Here is a 20209-nt window from a genome sequence, read left to right on the forward strand (position 1 = left end):
ATCTGGCTCCTCTGCGATACCTAGCTCTCTATGTATCTCCCTTCTCTATGCTAGCCAGGATGCAATTTCCAGATTTTAACCTCAAAGTTGGTTCAACTTCTTTGTCATTTTGTATTTTTCGGTGCTCTGTAGTAATTTATTTTTAGAGTTATTGCACTATTTAATATCAATATAAGATTTAAATAAGGATGATGCATATTTTTACAAGATTATCAACATCAATCAGATGTTCTTGCAAGGATCGTCTTGTTACTAACATCAATCTTACAAGTATGTAGCCAAGATTATTATTTATCTTTATACAACAAATTAAATAGTAGACTATTTCATGCATGAAATAAGCCGCTGGCTCAGTTTGAAATATTTGGCTATCATACCAATCTTGTGTGTAAATTAAGACTGCCAGCCCCCACACCTGTCTATGTTGAAACTATAATATTGTACACACAACTTTTGACGAAAGAATAATCTCATGATTTATTTATTTAAATATTGTCATTGTAAATATTTAATATAATGAATAATTTTGTGGTATAATTGTTAATATATAGAACTAGCGGCATTATGAATATTACAATTATTTTGTAATCATATTATGTTACATATTGTACTAAGTAGGCTAATAATATTATGAGTGAAATAGACGCATGGAATTTTCTTAGCTTGTTCTAGGTACAGGATGCAAGGGATTTGAGAAAAACTATACAAGCGTAATAGAAGCGCCCATAACTGGTCATGCATTCTAAGGACGGGCGGTATAAATTCAGCGCGTCTATTACGCTCGTATAGTTGAGGTCCTAGGTCCCAACTATACAAATGTTTCAGACACCTAATGATAGCTTGATAGCCGAATGCATTATGAATTATGGGGTAAATTATACGAGCAAAATAGAAGCTCCCCATTTGAGTCCAGGCATTTTTGGAAGACGTGCGAAATAAATTCAGCACGTCTATTAAACTCGTCTAGTTGAGGCCTCAATTTCATTCCAATTGATAAATATCTTCCATTATCAGTGCCACAAAACTTGTTTGTTTCTTCATTTTTTAGAATCGTTTAGTTCCGGCTCGCCTGCTGTCGACGTAAAACAGAAACGGCAAAGACGAAATGAGATCTTTGATTTGGAAAAGAAACGCCAAAGAGAACAAGTTGGCCGAATTGAGAAGATATCTGTCAGTTATAAAGGCCCCCCTGAGAACATGGAATTTGTCATGAATAGGGGCATTTCAACTCCCTTCAATGTAGCACAACGTAAGTATTGATCATTTCCAATTCTTTGTTTCTTGAATAGTTGGTCAATAATCAAATCTAACAAACGTAGCAAATTCCTACGTTTGACTAGAGTCTGTAGTCGTCAATTTGTATGTTCGACGATAACCGTCTATTGCCTTCGTAATTTAAATTTAAATTTTCAACACTTATTATTTAAATTGTTATACAGATGTATTTTGTTGGCCAACGAAATTAATTCACTCCTTCGTTCTTGCTGATTATGTAACAGAATAACATTTGAAGTCTATAAAAAAATAACTTGCATGCATCATTGAAAATCAAAAATTAGCTGTCAGGTGGATTATTAATTACATGGAATAATGCAATGGTAAACTACTACCGTTGTTAGATGATTGCTTGCAAGTTAACAAATATTTCGGGTAACATTCACTTCATCTCGATATAGATTCAGTTGATCACGAATTATATTCATAATATATTTCAAATAATACCAGCGGGGATGCGCCAACCAAGCTCCTCGTCACCTGAGCTCCTTTTAAAACTAATTGCAAGGGGATTGGTTGACGTTGTCAACCGAGCTCCTGAGAGAGGAACTGCTTGGCTGAGAGAGATTCTTTATTCTTTATTGATTCATACAATAAGTACATTATCAAAATGATAAGGAGAGAAAAAATGGTAACCTTGTGCTGATAGGCTGACGGGGGAGCTTGGTTGTCGTCTACGGTCCCGACAACCAGTCCCTTCTTAACCAGTAGGGGATTGGCTGTCGGGGAGACTAGAGGACGCCAGCGTGCAAGGAGCTCCGTTGTCACCGAACCCGACAACCAAGCTCCTCGCACGCTCACGTTTGAGTGCTGGAGTTTTAGCGAGTAAACTGACATATATTTCATACACTTACTCAATGGATTTCCTCAAATCACGCCTGATTTTCCCAGTCATTCATTGCTTTTTGATGAGTTATATCACATTTTTCAAGAACCAATATTTGAAACTCATAAAGAGGTTCAGCTTAGGTATTGGTTCATATTTTTATATTAATGTTATTATCTAAGAGCTACATTTCAAAACAACAAGCGAGTGAAGCAAGTTCAAAATACCTTGTTGAGTGATTTAGTGGCATCAATATAATATATACTGGTAACATATATTGCTACAATTCGTCCACAACGCAAGGCTCGCATGGCCCTTAGGCCGTTCCTGTACGTACTCACATATATTATATACATACATACAGGAATCACTTGCGATACGTACAAACACTCATTCTGAAAATGCTCGCCAATTCAGTAAGATAAACATTTCCGAGTAAGTTGGAATCGGAAATAGAAATAGTTTCTTTCATTTAATATTTGCAGTGATAGAAGTAACAACATTAAAAAGCTTTTCTTCTAATAATCGAATTCATAGAATGTGTGAAACAGTGAAACATTGTACTACTTCCCCGCCCGCTTCAAGCTGGTTTCAATGCCTAATAGGGGATCGGCTGTCGGGGAGCTTCGTTGTTGTTAGTGTACGAGGAGCTTGGTTGTCGGGTACGATCACGACAACCAGACCCTTCATATTCAGCAGGGGATCAGCTGGCGGGGTGCTTGGTTGTCGAAAACCAAACTCCTTTGTGTAGTAGGGGAGACTAGTTGACGGCAATGGTATATTTTGCCAGGGGTTTGGCTGAGGCTTGTGATCAAAGTTGCGAGGAGCTTAGTTGTCGGGGAGACAGGTTGGCCAGCTTATTACCATTTAAAAGCAAAAACCTAACCCCTCAAACTTGCTTTTAGCTTTGAAACATGATTAACCTTTTGAGTTCCACGTTATAATGTCAATATTCGATTAACATTAGTGTTGCTATCTTTATCTATAATTTGACAAAGCAGAAAGGAAATAGCGCTAACATTTAATAGCCACGCAACGTTGCCAGATTAGACGTGCTTTGGACTGGGGGAAATTTGGTGTTGTAGAATGCAATCTCTTTATGTCCAGGAAACAGAAAAATATAATAATTTCCAATTATTTCATTCAAAATTACGTGGACAATCTTTATAAGAGTTGAAAACTTCCAGCAAAAAAATGGGTTTGATATGTTGTGAACCCGCAACCTTTGATTCATCAACCGCGCTCGCTATACCAACTATGCTACGGAGTCACCTGACGAAACCCTGCTTGGTTGTGCTTCCATAATTACGTAAACTTTGAATCACAAATTGAGTAAATTTGTTTTAATAACTACAATCAATTGGTTAATAGCAATATAAGTAAGCCTATGACGAAATCTATATGCAAAATTACAAGTTAATCAGTTTAGTAGTTCAGACGTGATGATGTGTCATTCATTTATTTTTTATCCCGTACATGTTCAAGACAATTCTTTCCTTTATTTTATTATAGATTTGTATTTTGATTGTAATGTTTTGTGTTTCGATTTTTTTTTGTTTTGTGTCAAACTGAATAAAATTATTGATTGATTTGCACAGACATTTCGGAGGGAATAGTGAACAAGATGGCACTGGCGTTGCTGGACGACACGACACTGTGGGACATGCACCGGCCGCTAGAGAGCGACTGCACCCTCCAGCTGCTGCACTTCGAGGACCAGGACCCCTTCCACGTGAACAAGGCCTTCTGGCGGACATGCTCCTTCGTGCTGGGTGCTGTCGCCGACAACGCGTTCAAGGATCATGTGCCTGTGTCGCTGCACAGCTTTCCGCCGCCAAACGGTTAGTAGATATTCAAATAAATATGATTTTGTAATTTATCAAATTCATTCATTTATTTAATTAATGAATAAATATCGGGGCACCGAGCTTCGCTCGTTATTTATTTATTGATAAACAGAACATAATTCTTCAAAATGATTAGGGAAGGACAAACAGGCACAGCCCAAAACTGTTTCTTCCCCGAATTTTGATTTATACACTATAAGTGGTCCAAAAAGTAGGTTATGTTTCATACACTTGAATTCAGGTCCAATTTTCAGTCAAAATATTTAAAAACAGAAAAGTTCCAATTTAGATTGTTTACAAACCAAATTGAATAACAAAATAACACTCACTAATCACTTAAAACTATAAAATAATTATTAACTTTGAATATTATGATATACTCTAATTTAGAGTGATAGACCATGTCATGTCAACAAATCAGATTATTTTGATAAAATTTCTAGATAATATTTCTCGCGAGATACGGTAAGCCATTGAATTATTACAAAGCTGATCTCCCACACAGGCACACGCATCTTCTGTTTTTGATAGAACACTAAATAATCATCTGTACTTCAAAAGAATTTTTATATCATAAACCTGCTATGTTCCAAATTTCGTGAAAATCGTTAGAGCCGTTTTCGAGATCCGTTGAACATAAATAACCAGATACAGAAATAACCAGGTATAAAAATATAAACAGACATACAGAAATTGCTCGCCTAATATAATAGCTCGCCTATCCCAAATCAACTCAAGACACACAAAAGAAATCAAAATACAAAACAACACAATCAAAAATAAAATTTCTATTAAAAAAACCGGCTTCATGGTTGGGGTTTGCTGAAAATAAATGAAAGAGAAAAATACCTAGCCATCTATGGTTTCCCATGGTTCCCTGTAATAGGCAGGTAGAGGAAGGGTATAAAATTATGTAATGAAGGGTGAAAAGGAGTGGAAAAGGGAAGAATGGGGGAAGAAGGTAGAAAAGAGAGAGAAAAAAATATGAGCAAAAATTGTAAGCGAATCCACTTCCAACAAATATATAAAAAAATGGCATTGCAATCAGTAGTGTGAACAGAAATCTCGAGCCTCATACTGTAGGTCATGTTTTTTATATGTAGTTAAGTTTTTCTATCTCTGAGGAAGTGGTTCGTAATGAGGTTTATTATTTTAGTGTTTATATAAACTGTTTCCTTAAACTTCCAATATTGGTGTGATATGTGACATATATTTGCATGTATTTTCACATTAGCCTATAATTATTGACAATTGAATTTAAAGTGCGAGGAAAATTGGATTTATATTTTATAAAGTATTCAATTACAGTTTTTATATATTGGCGTAAGCCTATTGTCATTACAATAGAAACAATCACTAAAAACAATCTCGATATCTCATTAACGTTTGAATAACTATTGTTTGACTATTATTAATGTAGCTACAAAATTCCTAATCTAACATCACATTGTCGGTTAATTTTGTTATTGCTATATTTGGAAATTTCTATCGAATTCTTTTTCAAGCTATTTGTGTATTTTTGTAATTTCTAATGTTAATTTTGAATATTGTTATAATATTATCGTAGCAGGATTTTTTGTAATGTTCGTGATTTGATTATTTGTTATGTTAATAAAGAATATATTATCCATCTGATTAGAATATAATGTGTATGAGTAATTGCTCAAGAACAAGTAATAAAACTATTTGATTTGATTATTTCACTACATCTGTAGACGAGGTAATGGTAAATGGGAAGCATACTAACAGAGGTAACTTAATTCTTAATTCATTTATGTCATATATTATATCATGAAATGTTTTTCCGAAACCCTCAATTCGTTTAATGAAGTGGAAATCCAAGAAAGATTCATTGCATATTCGTTTTTAATTTTCATTAATCAGTTCAACGAACAGATATTAAATGATATTCAGATTTGGTTGTTGAAATGATTATTAACTATGTATATTTTATTTTATCTTGTTCATTTACAATTTTGAAAGAGAGATCAAAGTGAAACATATTGCAAAAATGTTTCAGTCTTTTAAATTGTTCTACTCAAGTAGGCGACCATACTAACTTAAGTTGTGAGCTAATAAATTTATTCTATGAAACCAACTTGAATTGGCTATCACTATCTGAAAGTATGATATCTTATTGCTTAGATCTATAAAAACACTTCAAATTGGAAAATACCTAAATTTATTTTTTTTTTCAGTGTATATTGTTTTGCTTCTAACTTAGTAAAGTCTTGTCTTGAAACTTGATACTTCAATAGCGCACCTCTTGATATAACTCATACTTTTTTTTTCTAAATCAAGGAGAGAACTTGTCTTTGCATTGATACTCTTTCCTTTCAATCTAAATTCGATCTTACAAATTAATGAAAACTTTTTAATCATCAACAAAGCTATTGGCCTCTTATAATTCTCTTTATATTTTTTAGCAGCTTTCCCAAAGCGGATTCTTTCGGATTGATTTTTATGATTGAACAGAATCTAATTTTTGATTACCAGTTAGTAGAGTGCTTATACTGTGAAGATACAGGTAGTTTTTATCAGGCTAGCCAGGAATATAAGATAGATAATACTCAATCGTTCAAAATTATCCACCAGAATATCCGGAGCTATAATCGCAATTTCGACGAATTCTTAGTATTGATTGAAGATCTCAAAGTAAATTCAACTGCATTATTCTAACTGAAGCATGTCTTAATTACGATACTGATTTAATACACATTGATGGTTTCATTAGTATCAATAATAATGATGGTATTGTTATTTATATTGATAGTGCCCTGTCTCGTGTACTGAGCTGTGTTTGGGAGGGGTTGCCACCTGCCTGAATCTTGTTTTCGACTGGTTTGGTCTGCCTTGCAATCTCCTAGCTGTTTATCGCAGTCCAAATTCTAATCAGTTGCTGTTCACAAATGCCTTGAATGATTTTTGTGGCAAGAACTTTGATAACGCTGGCCTTTCGGCAGTGATTGGCGATATCAACTGTGACATACTTAATCCAATCCCAAATATGCAATTAGATCGCTACATGGAGGTGATGTATGCAAACGGCTTAATTTCATGTATTGATAAAGTAACCCGGCCTGATAGTAATACTTGTATTGATCATATTTTTGCAAAAATACCCAACAAAACAAAATTATCATCTTTTATCTTAAAATCCGAAATAACCGATCACTATCCTATCTGCTTAAACATAATTCATAATACCGGTAGTAGTAATTATTGTAATAATAATAACAATAAAAATAGTAATCAATTTCATTCAAAAGTATGTTGGAGCAGCGTTAAACATTGTTTGCAATTTCAGTGATGGGATGAAGTTTTAAATACAAATGATGTTGACAAAGCTGCAGATTCATTTCTCAGTATCTTGAAAACAACATTAGAGTCTAATTCAAGCAGTACCCCGATAACTTCAAAGTATAAAAATCTGGTGTGGTACATTCACACAACTTTCCTTGCTCATTGATCTATAAGCCTCATTCTTAAACGAGGATAATCTAGGGGAATAACATTTCTAATATTTTAGAAAAGATAGAGAGCAGCGCTATGGGTCTATAATTATTCAATAGTAATTTATCTCCACCTTTGAAAACTGGTACCACCACTGCTCTTTTCAAGACTTGTGGGAATACTCCTTGCGACAAACTAGCATTACACAGGTAACATAAAATAGGCAGTATAATAGGAATAATGTGTTTCAAAATATCGCTTGTGAGTGAGTCATATCCTGTCGATCTTTTTGAGGGCATTAATCTAATCAGTTGGAGAATTTCTTCTTCCGTAGCAGGGTGTAAGAAGATAGAATTTTCAGAGATATTGTATTTAAAAACCCTATTGTAATCTTCTGGTGAGAATTGATGATTCGGGTTTATATTCCTAAGTAGGTCATCCCTGACATTATTGGGAACACTTATAAAATATTCATTAAACTCCTTGGCAATAGTCGGTGAATCAGTAACAACAGTATTGTTATTCATTGTATAGATACTTTCAAAAGTTTTATTCTTTCTTTTTCTACCTGTTATATCATTGATTATTCCCCACTGAGCAGCTTTGTTATTATGATTTTTCTCAAATAATTGACTGTAGTAGTTTATCTTTGTAGTTTTTATGTCGTCAGCTAACTTGAGTTTAAAGGCGTTAAAATAATTTTTAGTTGCAAATCGAAAGGACGATTTTTAACTTTGTGGTATAGTTTATTTCTTTTTAGCAATCGCCTATGAATATTACTCGTTATCCAAGGACTAATATTTTTTGCTCTAGTTAAAGAATTGACATGCGTAGTGACCACAGAACCACTCCTACATTCCTCTATGATTTTTAAGAATTCATTCCAAGCACTATCAACACTTGGTGCATTGTAAACTATTGACCAGTCACAAAGATTTAATTTATCATTCAATTTCATAAAGCATATTTTTTCATTTACCACTAACTGATCTCCATTTCTATCTTGCTGAGTACTATCTCTTATCTTTGATTTTTTAAACATGACGCCTAAAGTGCTGTGATCAGTAATGTCGGTTGTGAACAATGCACTTTGATACTCTAAAAGTGGACTGGATCTTACAAAGAGGTGATCAAGGCATGTTAACGATGCAGGTCTAGTTATTTCTCTTATACAACATGTATAACCCAATGAAGCTAGCAGATTCAAGTAATCATTTACATCATCGTTATCAACGAGAGTGTTCAGGTTTATATCTCCACAGAAAACTGAATTAATGCTGGAATTTTGTTCAAGCCAACTCTTGAGTTCATTTATGAATATACTTGGTGTGCTATTATGGTGCCGATAAGCGGCAAGAAGAACTATACAAAAATTTTCAAATTTAAAATTCAAAGAGATACAGTCAGCAGTTGTAAATTCGTTTTTCAGCTCAGTACAAGAGACCTCTTTATTAACATAAACCATTACACCACCTGATCTATTCAAGTAGTTACATTTATAAAAGCATTTATAGTGGTCTATCTTGTAAAGATCAATCTCATTATCTTTAATCCAAACTTCTGTAAGGATAATTATTTTAGGTTTTTCTGCAATATTTAACATAACTAAGAACTGGTCAAAATTCTTCCGTACACTCCTAATATTTTGAACGATAATTCCTAAACTATAGTAATTAACCTCAGGCAAAAAGAAATCGGGTTGAAAATAATCAAATGTTGTTAGTATTACCTAGATCTAGATTATCTTCTTCCATTAATCATAGGAGTGTAAAATGCAATTGATTATTATTTTAAATAAGTACACATTATGTGTAACGTAATACGCACGTATATAGTTGAATTCTAATAGAGCAGGCAATAATCTAATAATCTCATTCAACCAGGCATAGGAAAATAAATTAATAATATCCTAAAAGTAAATAACATGAGAATAAATTTACAGTTCTTCATTAAAACCAAAATAATGCAGTGTAATAACAGTGGATCTCTATGAAAAATACCTGTAATGAGAATTGGGGATTTCTTAAACAAGTTTTTGTAACCCATCATGAGTGAAAATTCTAACTGCTTTGCTGTTGTGCTCCTTCCGAACGTAGATTTTTGCTTGCCGCACCCATACGAACTGGTAGCCTCGCTCCTTGGCCACAGCTTTGGTTGCCGCCAACAAAGTTTTATTTTCCCTCGTCAGATGCTCGTTGATATAGATGTTGGTTTTTGGTTGGAGGACAGGGTTGAGATCCGTAGAAGTAACATCTCGTTTTTTGCGGTATGCTTCCAGCCACTTTCCTCTCTGCATAGGGTTTGAGAACTGCACAATAATTGGTTGACACTTCTTAGCGTTAATTGACGGTACACGGTGCATGGAAAGTACACTTTCAATCGGAGAAGCAACTTCTAAAAGATTTCCCAGCTTCTCGACGATATCGTCCACCTTTTCACCCTGTGTAACCGGTATACCATCGATCTGAATGTTCATACGCCTAGAATATTGTTCCATCTCGTTTATTTTATTTTCAAGAACTGAAACTCTTGTCTTCAAATTTGCATTATCCGCTTCAATACTAGCAAAGTTTTCAATAAGTTTCTTATTTTCGTTTTGAAGATCGGTTATGTTTTTTAACTAACTTAAGTTGTGAGCTAATAAATTTATTCTATGAAACCAACTTGAATTGGCTATCACTATCTGAAAGTATGATATCTTATTGCTTAGATCTATAAAAACACTTCAAATTGGAAAATACCTAAATTTATTTATTTTTTCAGTGTATATTGTTTTGCTTCTAACTTAGTAAAGTCTTGTCTTGAAACTTGATACTTCAATAGCGCACCTCTTGATATAACTCATACTTTTTTTCTAAATCAAGGAGAGAACTTGTCTTTGCATTGATACTCTTTCCTTTCAATCTAAATTCGATCTTACAAATTAATGAAAACTTTTTAATCATCAACAAAGCTATTGGCCTCTTATAATTCTCTTTATATTTTTTAGCAGCTTTCCGAAAGCGGATTCTTTCGGATTGATTTTTATGATTGAACAGAATCTAATTTTTTATTACCAATTAGTAGAGTGCTTATACTGTGAAGATACAGGTAGTTTTTATCAGGCTAGCCAGGAATATAAGATAGATAATACTCAATCGTTCAAAATTATCCACCAGAATATCCGGAGATATAATCGCAATTTCGACGAATTCTTAGTATTGATTGAAGATCTCAAAGTAAATTCAACTGCATTATTCTAACTGAAGCATGTCTTAATTACGATACTGATTTAATACACATTGATGGTTTCATTAGTATCAATAATAATGATGGTATTGTTATTTATATTGATAGTGCCCTGTCTCGTGTACTGAGCTGTGTTTGGGAGGGGTTGCCACCTGCCTGAATCTTGTTTTCGACTGGTTTGGTCTGCCTTGCAATCTCCTAGCTGTTTATCGCAGTCCAAATTCTAATCAGTTGCTGTTCACAAATGCCTTGAATGATTTTTGTGGCAAGAACTTTGATAACGCTGGCCTTTCGGCAGTGATTGGCGATATCAACTGTGACATACTTAATCCAATCCCAAATATGCAATTAGATCGCTACATGGAGGTGATGTATGCAAACGGCTTAATTTCATGTATTGATAAAGTAACCCGGCCTGATAGTAATACTTGTATTGATCATATTTTTTCAAAAATACCCAACAAAACAAAATTATCATCTTTTATCTTAAAATCCGAAATAACCGATCACTATCCTATCTGCTTAAACATAATTCATAATACCGGTAGTAGTAATTATTGTAATAATAATAACAATAAAAATAGTAATCAATTTCATTCAAAAGTATGTTGGAGCAGCGTTAAACATTGTTTGCAATTTCAGTGATGGGATGAAGTTTTAAATACAAATGATGTTGACAAAGCTGCAGATTCATTTCTCAGTATCTTGAAAACAACATTAGAGTCTAATTCAAGCAGTACCCCGATAACTTCAAAGTATAAAAATCTGGTGTGGTACATTCACACAACTTTCCTTGCTCATTGATCTATAAGCCTCATTCTTAAACGAGGATAATCTAGGGGAATAACATTATGCCGATTGGCGGCTAAATAATTTTATTAAAACTACGATTATACTATTGTTATTGTTTTCAGAGTAAATTTTCCTTTGTTTGAATTATGAAATCTGAGGATTTTTTAAAAGTTGTCAAAACAGCTGTTCTACAAATAAAATATCGACGTGTGTTCTTTTGAATCAACACAGCTAATCTTAAGAACTGCTCCCACACACGAACGTAATAGTCTATGTGGGTTCTAATATTCATTTTATAATTGTAATTGTGTTGTTAAAATTGTATGATACGTGAATAAAATAAAATTGAAATTGTTTAGTGTACGTGATTAAGTTATGAATCCATATTGGGCTACACGCTTTTTTTCTGACGTTCATCACAAACTTGTAATAATTTATCAAATTGAATCTAATGCTGAAATCTGTATCTTGTTACTAAATACTTTTTCGCCACACTGCACAGAAAGCAGCTGTTTTCCAGTCCCTACGTAGATCTGAAAGACCTTGTTTGCAGACGACGTCAGAAAAGGGTTTCTTTTCCGGTCTAGCCCAGAAAGTTGTCTCTTTCCAGCCGCTCATGGAAGTAGTTAAGTCATCCGCTAGATCGGGCAAGTGTCCACTTTCATCATCAGTGCTGAAGTCGCCATGATTTCAGTTCCAGTTTCGAATCAAACTAATTCGCTTCGCGACCAGTTTTATTCAATTATTTATTGTTGATTAGTGCATTCCGAATTTTCAAAAATGCTTGAAGATGACTGTGGTATTCCAAGTGAAATTTTAAAAGAATCTGAAATCCTGACTGCAAATCTTCTACCACTAAAATCAAGAGATAGGTACGATAGCTTAACGAGTATTCTTTTTTTTGTATTCTTTATTTATTTTGTCAGCAATACCTGTAGTGTGGCGAAAAATATCGTTCGCACCACGGGCAAAAATGTTTTTCCAGCTCTCAATCTTTTCTAGTCCTCGGCCTACGGCCTCGGACTTGAAAACCGATTTCGAGCTGGAAAAATCTCATTTTCTGCTCTAGGTGCGAAATATACTATTTAATGTGATACATGCAATAGAAATTATTTGATTTGAATTTTATCGAAAATATGTTGTTTTTGTTTTTAGTGAAGAGCGGTAGCTTTGTCTACGACGTGAAACTGGGTTTGGATGATTGGGTGCCGGTGAAAGACGACCTGCGAACTCTGTCGGCCGAGTTTGTGTCGCTGGCCAAAAAAGATCTGCCGCTGGAGAGGCTCGAAGTCACGTCTGAAGTGGCGCTCGAAATGTTCGCCGATAACTCCTTCAAAGTCGAACAGATTCCTGATATTGCGTCTAACAATCCTAGTGAGTCATCTACAAGTTCATTGACCAATTTTGTTGGGTTTTAAATTGTACGAAGTCCAAGTCATCTTCAAGTTTATTGATTTTTCGTACGCCGTCATCATCATCAACAACATGATCCGGTACGATACGAGCAGGAACGTTTTGTTATTCCGAATGGTTTCTATTATTTTGACTAGTCTCATCTCCAAACGAACAGCTCAGTCGAAATTATAGTAATCTCACTTGAAACTATAGTACTAGTAGTTCTGTGAACAGTAGACCTCGCGCTCAGTAAGTTACATTGACCTGTTTTTATGTTTTCTCAAAAATTAATAAATAATTTATCAATTTAAAATGTCTAGAAAAAATCCTAAATAAACATAGAGCTTTCTGTCCTATCGTACCATGACGTGTCGTCCCGGAATGTGAGTGTCAGCGCTGTTATCAAGTCTGGCTGCAACTGTCTCCAACGTTGATGGAAAAATAAATTTTCAAGATGTTCGATGTTTTTGAACGGGTAGTATTATAGTCCACTAGACAGCTGATTTATGATGAATAATAAGTCTGATTTTTACGGTAATATTGGCGTTCAAAGGAGACTCCTTTTCCTTTTATATTATCCTTAAAATGCAAATTTTCAAAAAACCTTATATATACGTTATTGTTTCTGAGTCCGAATTCTGGTAGCTAGTGGATCAGTATAGAGCGGCTGGTCAATGTGATGTAAATATTTTGCTTATTGGTCATTGACCCAGATACAACATAATTTTAATAAGGAGGACCACCGTCTTGCTTCATAAAAGACGGAAAAATTATTACTAACATGAATAGGTTCTTGGAGAAAAAATACCAAGTGAGCAATATATAAATGTATTGAAATAGAAATGGCAGAACAATAATTTTTGATAGTGAATACAAGTAGCTCAATAATCATACAGAATTAAAGTTGATAACAAATTGTTAAGATCAGTAAACATAAAAATTTAAATGGAGAAGCAAACAATCAAGATAACTGATAAACATCAAGAATCATTAGAGGCAGTTCAAAATCAATAACCATTGAGGTTTAATATGGAAAATTTATAATTGATAAACATCGAAATTTAGTAGAGACAATTCAGTTAAGATGCATTGCATATATGGTAATTCACACTTACAAATAACCTGAATACTAATCATAAGATTACAATACAATAATGAGCTTGAAAAATACTGAAATTGAATTTAAAATGTGATGAATTTAATATTTATAAAATTTGTAGATTACAAAATATTGTAATTGAACAAAATATATTTGATGCAATAAAAATTGCTTGTTTGTTTTAAAATCCTAAGTCAATAATAAATTGTGATGATCAAAAAACTAGCCTAAGCAAGTGATGTACAATATTTTACCAAGTAACCAATATTTTAATATGTTAAGTGATTCTGCAATAGTAAGTTGCATCATGAACAAGAAAAGATTATGTTCTGACAACATTCATGATTGAAAATTCAAATACTGAACTGAATGATTGAAAACATTACAATAGGTTGTCATAGTTATTCTTGTTTCATACAAAAATCTGACCTATGATGAAGCAACAAAAAATCAAAAATAGCCTAAGTAAATAGATCCAAGTAATAAATAAACTCAACCCTAACCTTATTTAAGGGATAGGAAGATAAAGGTACTTAGCAAATACAAAGATGGTAAAAATATGCAGTTACCTAGGGTTTCAACATGATAGTGGTGTTCAAGTTGGCTCCAGGAAATAGTCAAGGTAGGCTTGCTTGAAGTATGGGTATACTGTCCGTGGTGAATTGATGCAGATTTCCAACACTTGTATGGATAAGACGATTGGTTACAGCACATTGAACTCCCAGTTCGTTTGGAAACACTGAAAGGTCTTCCAAGAAAATATTAATCACTGTTCAATATTTGAAGAGCTAACTTTAGTTGAATTGTCCAGTTCATATGGAAACTGAGGTAAGCCTAAGCAAGTGTGTGGCTACCAGTTTAAACACAACAGTCAAGTAAAGGCAGGGCATTACCAAACATTAGTAAGTTACAGTTCGAAATCAAGTTTAAAGGAAGATTCAATATGATATTGAAACAGATTCATTAATAGCAACAAGGCACGTCAATCCAAGTTGAAAGTAGATGATAGTGTTGAAGTAGATTCACAAAATATTAACAAGGCACGCCAAGTTACAGTCAAAAGTAGATGGTTGGGTTCACCCAAAGGAAAATAAAATTGATATTGAATCAATTTGTTACACGCACGCGCCACCAACTCACAAGAATAAAGAAATAGGAACAGTAGATGATAGTGTTGAAGTAGATTCACAAAATATTAACAAGGCACGCCAAGTTACAGTCAAAAGTAGATGGTTGGGTTCACCCAAAGGAAAATAAAATTGATATTGAATCAATTTGTTACACACACGCGCCACCAACTCACAAGAATGAAGAAATAGGAATAGAATTATCCCATTGCACTGAGCAAGGTTTTACCGGAAAAACTTGAAAAGATTAAACGAAACACGACTTCGACATGATGAGAAGAAGCCAGCCATCAAAAAAATGCAAGTCATAACTGCATAGGCTGTGTCCAGCTTTGAAAGGCAGTCACCAGAGCGCAGCAGCTGCTGGAGAGAAGACAAAATGTGAGCAGAAGAAATGAGCGCTCCAGGCGGTGAAGAAGGAACTAATGATTTCAATCATTGAATTGGATGTGAAATTCAACATACGTCGACGCGAAATTCAAAAAGGAACATACCTGTAAAATTTCATGAAAATCTATTGCCGCGTTTCGCCGTAAATGCGGAACATAAATATAAAAATAAAAACATAAAGAGAAATGCAAAACCGTCGACTTGAATCTTAGACCTGACTTCGCTCGGTCAATAATCATCCCTCTCATTATAAACACCTATGAATTATGTGGGCATAGTCCCCTTTTGTGGCCATAATCATGTTTTAGTCTTTACCATAGGTCTTATCAGACCTGGCAACGTAAGATGTATTCAAATAAATAAATACCCATCAAATATCATAACCAACGAAAGTAATAACGAAGATCAGTTTAAAGTGAAATAACTCTTCTTCGATTTCATGATATTTTGTTATGCAAAACACACGTTACTTGTAGAAGTCATATCATAGAGAAAATAGCATAAGTTCGTCTATGTTCCAAATTTCAATCCGATTTTTGTTAACTTGAGCCGATTACTGTCAACTAATGTTTATAATTTATTACTGTTTTGGCCGGGTGAGAGTGTACGAACGATGAGAGTGTATATGGAGGGAAAGAATATATAATAGAAGAAGAAAAGGAAGGCCAAGGAATAGATGGACAGATGACATAGAGCAGGATTTGAGAACGCTTGGAGTTCGAAACTGGAAAAGGCAGGCAGTCGATCGGGAGAGATGGAGAGGCTTTGTGAGGGAGGCCAAGGGTTGTAGCGACCTGTAGAGCTAAGGAGTAGTAGTAGAGAGTATACGAACGGCACAGTATGAGAGCCAACCAGCGTCTCATAGCTTCACGAAAAGGATCTACTTGGACTAAATGCTTGAGTTAACAATGAATTTTGGAACATGAAAGCCTTATACCATTGGATATTTTGTTTCTTACGCTATCTTTTCTCTATGATTATAAATATGAAATCTTAATTATGTTTGTAATTTTCCAGGTAACACAGTGACAGTGTATAGAGCCGGTGATCATATAGATATAAGCCGTGGCCCGATGGTAGCAGGGACCGGATTCATAGGCCGAGCCACCATTACGGCTGTGCACCAAATTGAGACTGACCTGGGACAGTTCTACAGGTTCCAGGGTGTTGCTTTACCCAGAGGAATTATGGTAGGTTGCTTTTCCTACTCGGTATGGATTCAAAAGATGGATAATGAAGTTTCCTATTATATTCCTCGTGAAATTAGAAAAACCCGAAAAAACTGAATATCCGACATAAAGTTGAAAGATAGATGAAGAAGTATTCAATTCTCTCCCTCAAATTACCCAAACTCTGAATCCTTCAGAGATAAGAGTTAAATACTTTTCTTTTAATTATGGAGAAGTACCTCTACATCTCTTCCCGTACAATCAGATTATTTTTAATTAATGTTCATTAATAACTGTAGTACTAGTTTTTAGTACTTTCTCTTACTATGTACCTGACGATGTAATTGTATTTGTCAAAATACTCATGACAATATAGAATGATTAATAGATGAATTGATATCAGAAAATGTGAAACAAGAGAAATTTTATTGAGAATAAGCCCTAGAAACTAGTTATATTAGACATTATTTGTACAGGAAAAGTTTTAGCAACATTTATCAGATTATGCTTCTTTCTAATTGTAGGTAGCTTGATATGTTAATCATTTGATGAATGAATTTTTATATATATATATTTTTTTTTTTGAAAAGCTATAAAGTAGCCTGCACACAGGGACTAGTAGCTTCCACTAGCTGTAGCAGGAAAGCGGATTTGGAAATGTTCCGAATTCAAATGTACATCTCATTTCCAATTCCGTGTTCCTGCAATAGCTAGAGGAAGTTGTACACGGGGCCGACGTGTACAGGTTGCTTTTGTATTCCAATTCCAATTTGATATCTTAATGATAACTTGAATAAATTAAATCGAAGACTTAAAATTAACAATACATGTTCTCTTTTTCAGTTGAATCATTTTGGCTATAGTATTCTGGAGGACAGAGCTCGCAAATTGGTAAGTGTTGAATTTTTAGGTAGCTATCTATACAATATTATAATCTGACAATGTAATGAACTTAAACCATATTGAAAACAACCTTTTGAAAATAATAGCTCTGTTGTCCTAGCTGTGTTTTGGAATTTATGTTATACAGCTAGATTATTGTTTTACACTACATTACATTTTGCGCAATTATAGTAAGATTAACGTCAGACCGTCAACTTTGGTTGAATAGGAAGACTTAGGGCCGGGTTCCGAGCTCGGCATCTAGAATTTCTGGACTTAAAAAGAGTCCAGGACTAAAATAAGCACTCGGGTCTAAATCGACTTTCTGAGTCACGGGTTTATCTTCTAAACTCCGGGGTATTAAGTTCTCATCTTATTTGAGTCCAGGACTTGAACGCAGTAAACATGAGGAAAATTCAAAATATTATATTGTTGTTATTTTTGCAATGGGAGACAGCTGATTGAAGCGGGCTTATTCAAATGAGCATGCTCTCCAAACTATTTTGTAACAATAATTTTGTAAAAATACGTCTCGATTTATGTGTAGGCCTATTCAAAGCAAAACCTAACCTTTTGGAACATGAATGAGTTGGAAAACGTACCGTATTTGTTTTAAGAAAAACTGGAATGATAATTATTTATTATTAATATGTTGAATATGACATTGATTAATAACATTTACATTGGAAGATAAAATTTCAAGGCAATCCTTGTACCTATTATTTTTCTTGAAAATTTTTAGGTTATGTCAGTCGTAAAATAAGGTTAGTTTTTTACACATAATTCTAATAGAACTTTATTTTAAAATAGACTTGCAAACTATAAATTATGAAGATGTAAATTATTAGATGTACTAATCCAAATAATTTACGTATTCTTAGACATTTATTTAACTATTCATCTACTTCAAAACAATAACTGAGATGTGTTTGCTCAGTCAAGTCCAGAACTTAATTTTAAAACCTACCTCAGTCGAGGGTTTAAAATCACGCTGTTTTAAGTTCTGGACTTGAAGATTTTTGATAAATCCTTGACTCGGAAAGAGGCGAGAATCTAATTCAAGTCCTGGACTTAAAGTGAAATTATAAACGCCAGGGTTTAACGTAATCTCGAAACTTCAGGTCTATGTGAGTCCTCGACTACGTTAACGCTCTGACTCGGAAAGCAAATTTTCTGACTTTAGAGTTTAAAGCCAGTTGAAGTCTAGAACTTGGCTAAATCCCGAGCTCGGAAACCGGACCTTAATGTTATTTATAAGGAATATCCCCAGTTAATCTCAATAATTTGATCTCACCATAAACCACCACTGTCTAATCCCACAATTTTACCACAGTAAATATCTAACCATTGAACAAACTATTATTATCTTTCAAGATTGTAAGTAACTGTATGTCAATATTCTTCGATTAACAACTGAAGTGTTGGAACACGCAATTTGCTTACTGAGAGAAATGCATTCTATTAAACCTTTAAAGATTGTTAGTTTCTATTGATAAACTATTAAAATAGAATCAGGGTGAAAACATACTGAAGCGGCAAAGGTAGAGGCTATCAGAGAAGGTAGCTGGGAGTTTTAAAAAGTAATGGATGGATTCAAATGTGTCAGAACATAGTAGAGCGCAAAGGGCGGGTGGATGGTAGAATGAAGCGGAGACATAGATACATGCATTTATCCTATTATATTAAGCGAGCAGTTTCTGTTTATATGGTTATCTGGTTATGTATGTCCAACGGATCTCGAAAACGGCTCTAACGATTTTCACGAAATTTGGAACATAGTAGGTTTATGATTGCACTAGGTCTCATCCCTGGGAAAACTCACTGGAGGACATGAAAAGGATAATAATTATCCATCATTGGAAAAACAGATGATAATTTCGTCGTCTGTCGATAACAGAAAATGTGGGAGAGAGACAGAATGTTCAGCTGTTCAACTATTTGCAATCATTCAGCTTATCTCACGAGAAAAAATATTGATCTAGAAATTTTAATTGACTTGATCAAAATAATCTGATTTGTTGACATGACATGGTATATCATTCTAAATTGGAGTGTATCATAGTTTTCAAAGTTTATCATTATTTTACAGTTTTAAGTGATTAGCGAGTGTTATTTTGTTATTCAATTTGGTTTGTCAACAATCTAAATTGAAAATTTAATTTTTTCAAATGTTTGGACTGAAAATTGGATCTGAATTCAAGTGTATGGAACATAACCTACTTTTTGAACTATTTATAGTGTATAAATCAAAATTCGGGAAAGAAACAGTTTCGGGCTGTGCCTGTTAGTCCTTCCCCAATCATTTTGAAGAATTGTGTTCTGTTTATCAATAAATAAATGACGAGCAAAGCTCGGTGCCCCCATATTGTTAACAATCTCAGCTACCATCTCTGCTACAATCTACCTTCGCCGCCACTATATTTAGCTAAAGGCCACTACTGTTTTGACGTCAAGTATAGTTTAATTGATATGATTCAAGGTTAGTTGATAAGAATTTTGAATATTAATGTTTTAATATTTTGCAATTTACAGAACAGTGGAAGGTTACCCAACCAAACAGATGACTATTTCACGCCACCAGGGTCCAGCTCTGAAATGGCCAACTAAATGGCCTTTCACTTAGTGTACGATTATTGTGTATTAATACAGTTTGTTAATAAATAGTTATGAAAATGATTTCTTCTTTCTCTCACATTCACTTGGAATAATCATTCAACCTTTCATTT

At 34.1% G+C, this 20209-nt stretch overlaps 1 protein-coding gene across 1 annotated transcript; it reads left to right on the forward strand.

Moving 5' to 3' along the window:
- Positions 1–12: 12 nt before the first annotated feature.
- On the forward strand, positions 13–20159 carry LOC111055088 (39S ribosomal protein L39, mitochondrial). The gene is made up of 7 exons (XM_039439143.1): positions 13–270; positions 1049–1249; positions 3700–3942; positions 12577–12795; positions 16450–16622; positions 17445–17492; positions 20016–20159. The coding sequence occupies exons 1-7, from the start codon at positions 189–191 to the stop codon at positions 20088–20090; spliced, it is 1041 nt and encodes a 346-aa protein (XP_039295077.1). The 5' UTR covers positions 13–188; the 3' UTR covers positions 20091–20159.
- Positions 20160–20209: the final 50 nt, after the last annotated feature.

The sequence above is a fragment of the Nilaparvata lugens genome, chromosome 12, assembly GCF_014356525.2.
Source record: "Nilaparvata lugens isolate BPH chromosome 12, ASM1435652v1, whole genome shotgun sequence".
In the NCBI taxonomy this organism is placed as follows: Eukaryota; Metazoa; Arthropoda; class Insecta; order Hemiptera; family Delphacidae; genus Nilaparvata; species Nilaparvata lugens.

Bases quoted from the DNA above. Each gene is read 5' to 3' on its own strand.
- LOC111055088 (XM_039439143.1), top strand. From the start codon at position 189: ATGATGCATATTTTTACAAGATTATCAACATCAATCAGATGTTCTTGC. The intron at 12,796-16,449 runs GTGAGTCATCTA...GTAATTTTCCAG, and splicing joins TATTGCGTCTAACAATCCTA to GTAACACAGTGACAGTGTAT. The intron at 17,493-20,015 runs GTAAGTGTTGAA...TGCAATTTACAG, and splicing joins AGGACAGAGCTCGCAAATTG to AACAGTGGAAGGTTACCCAA.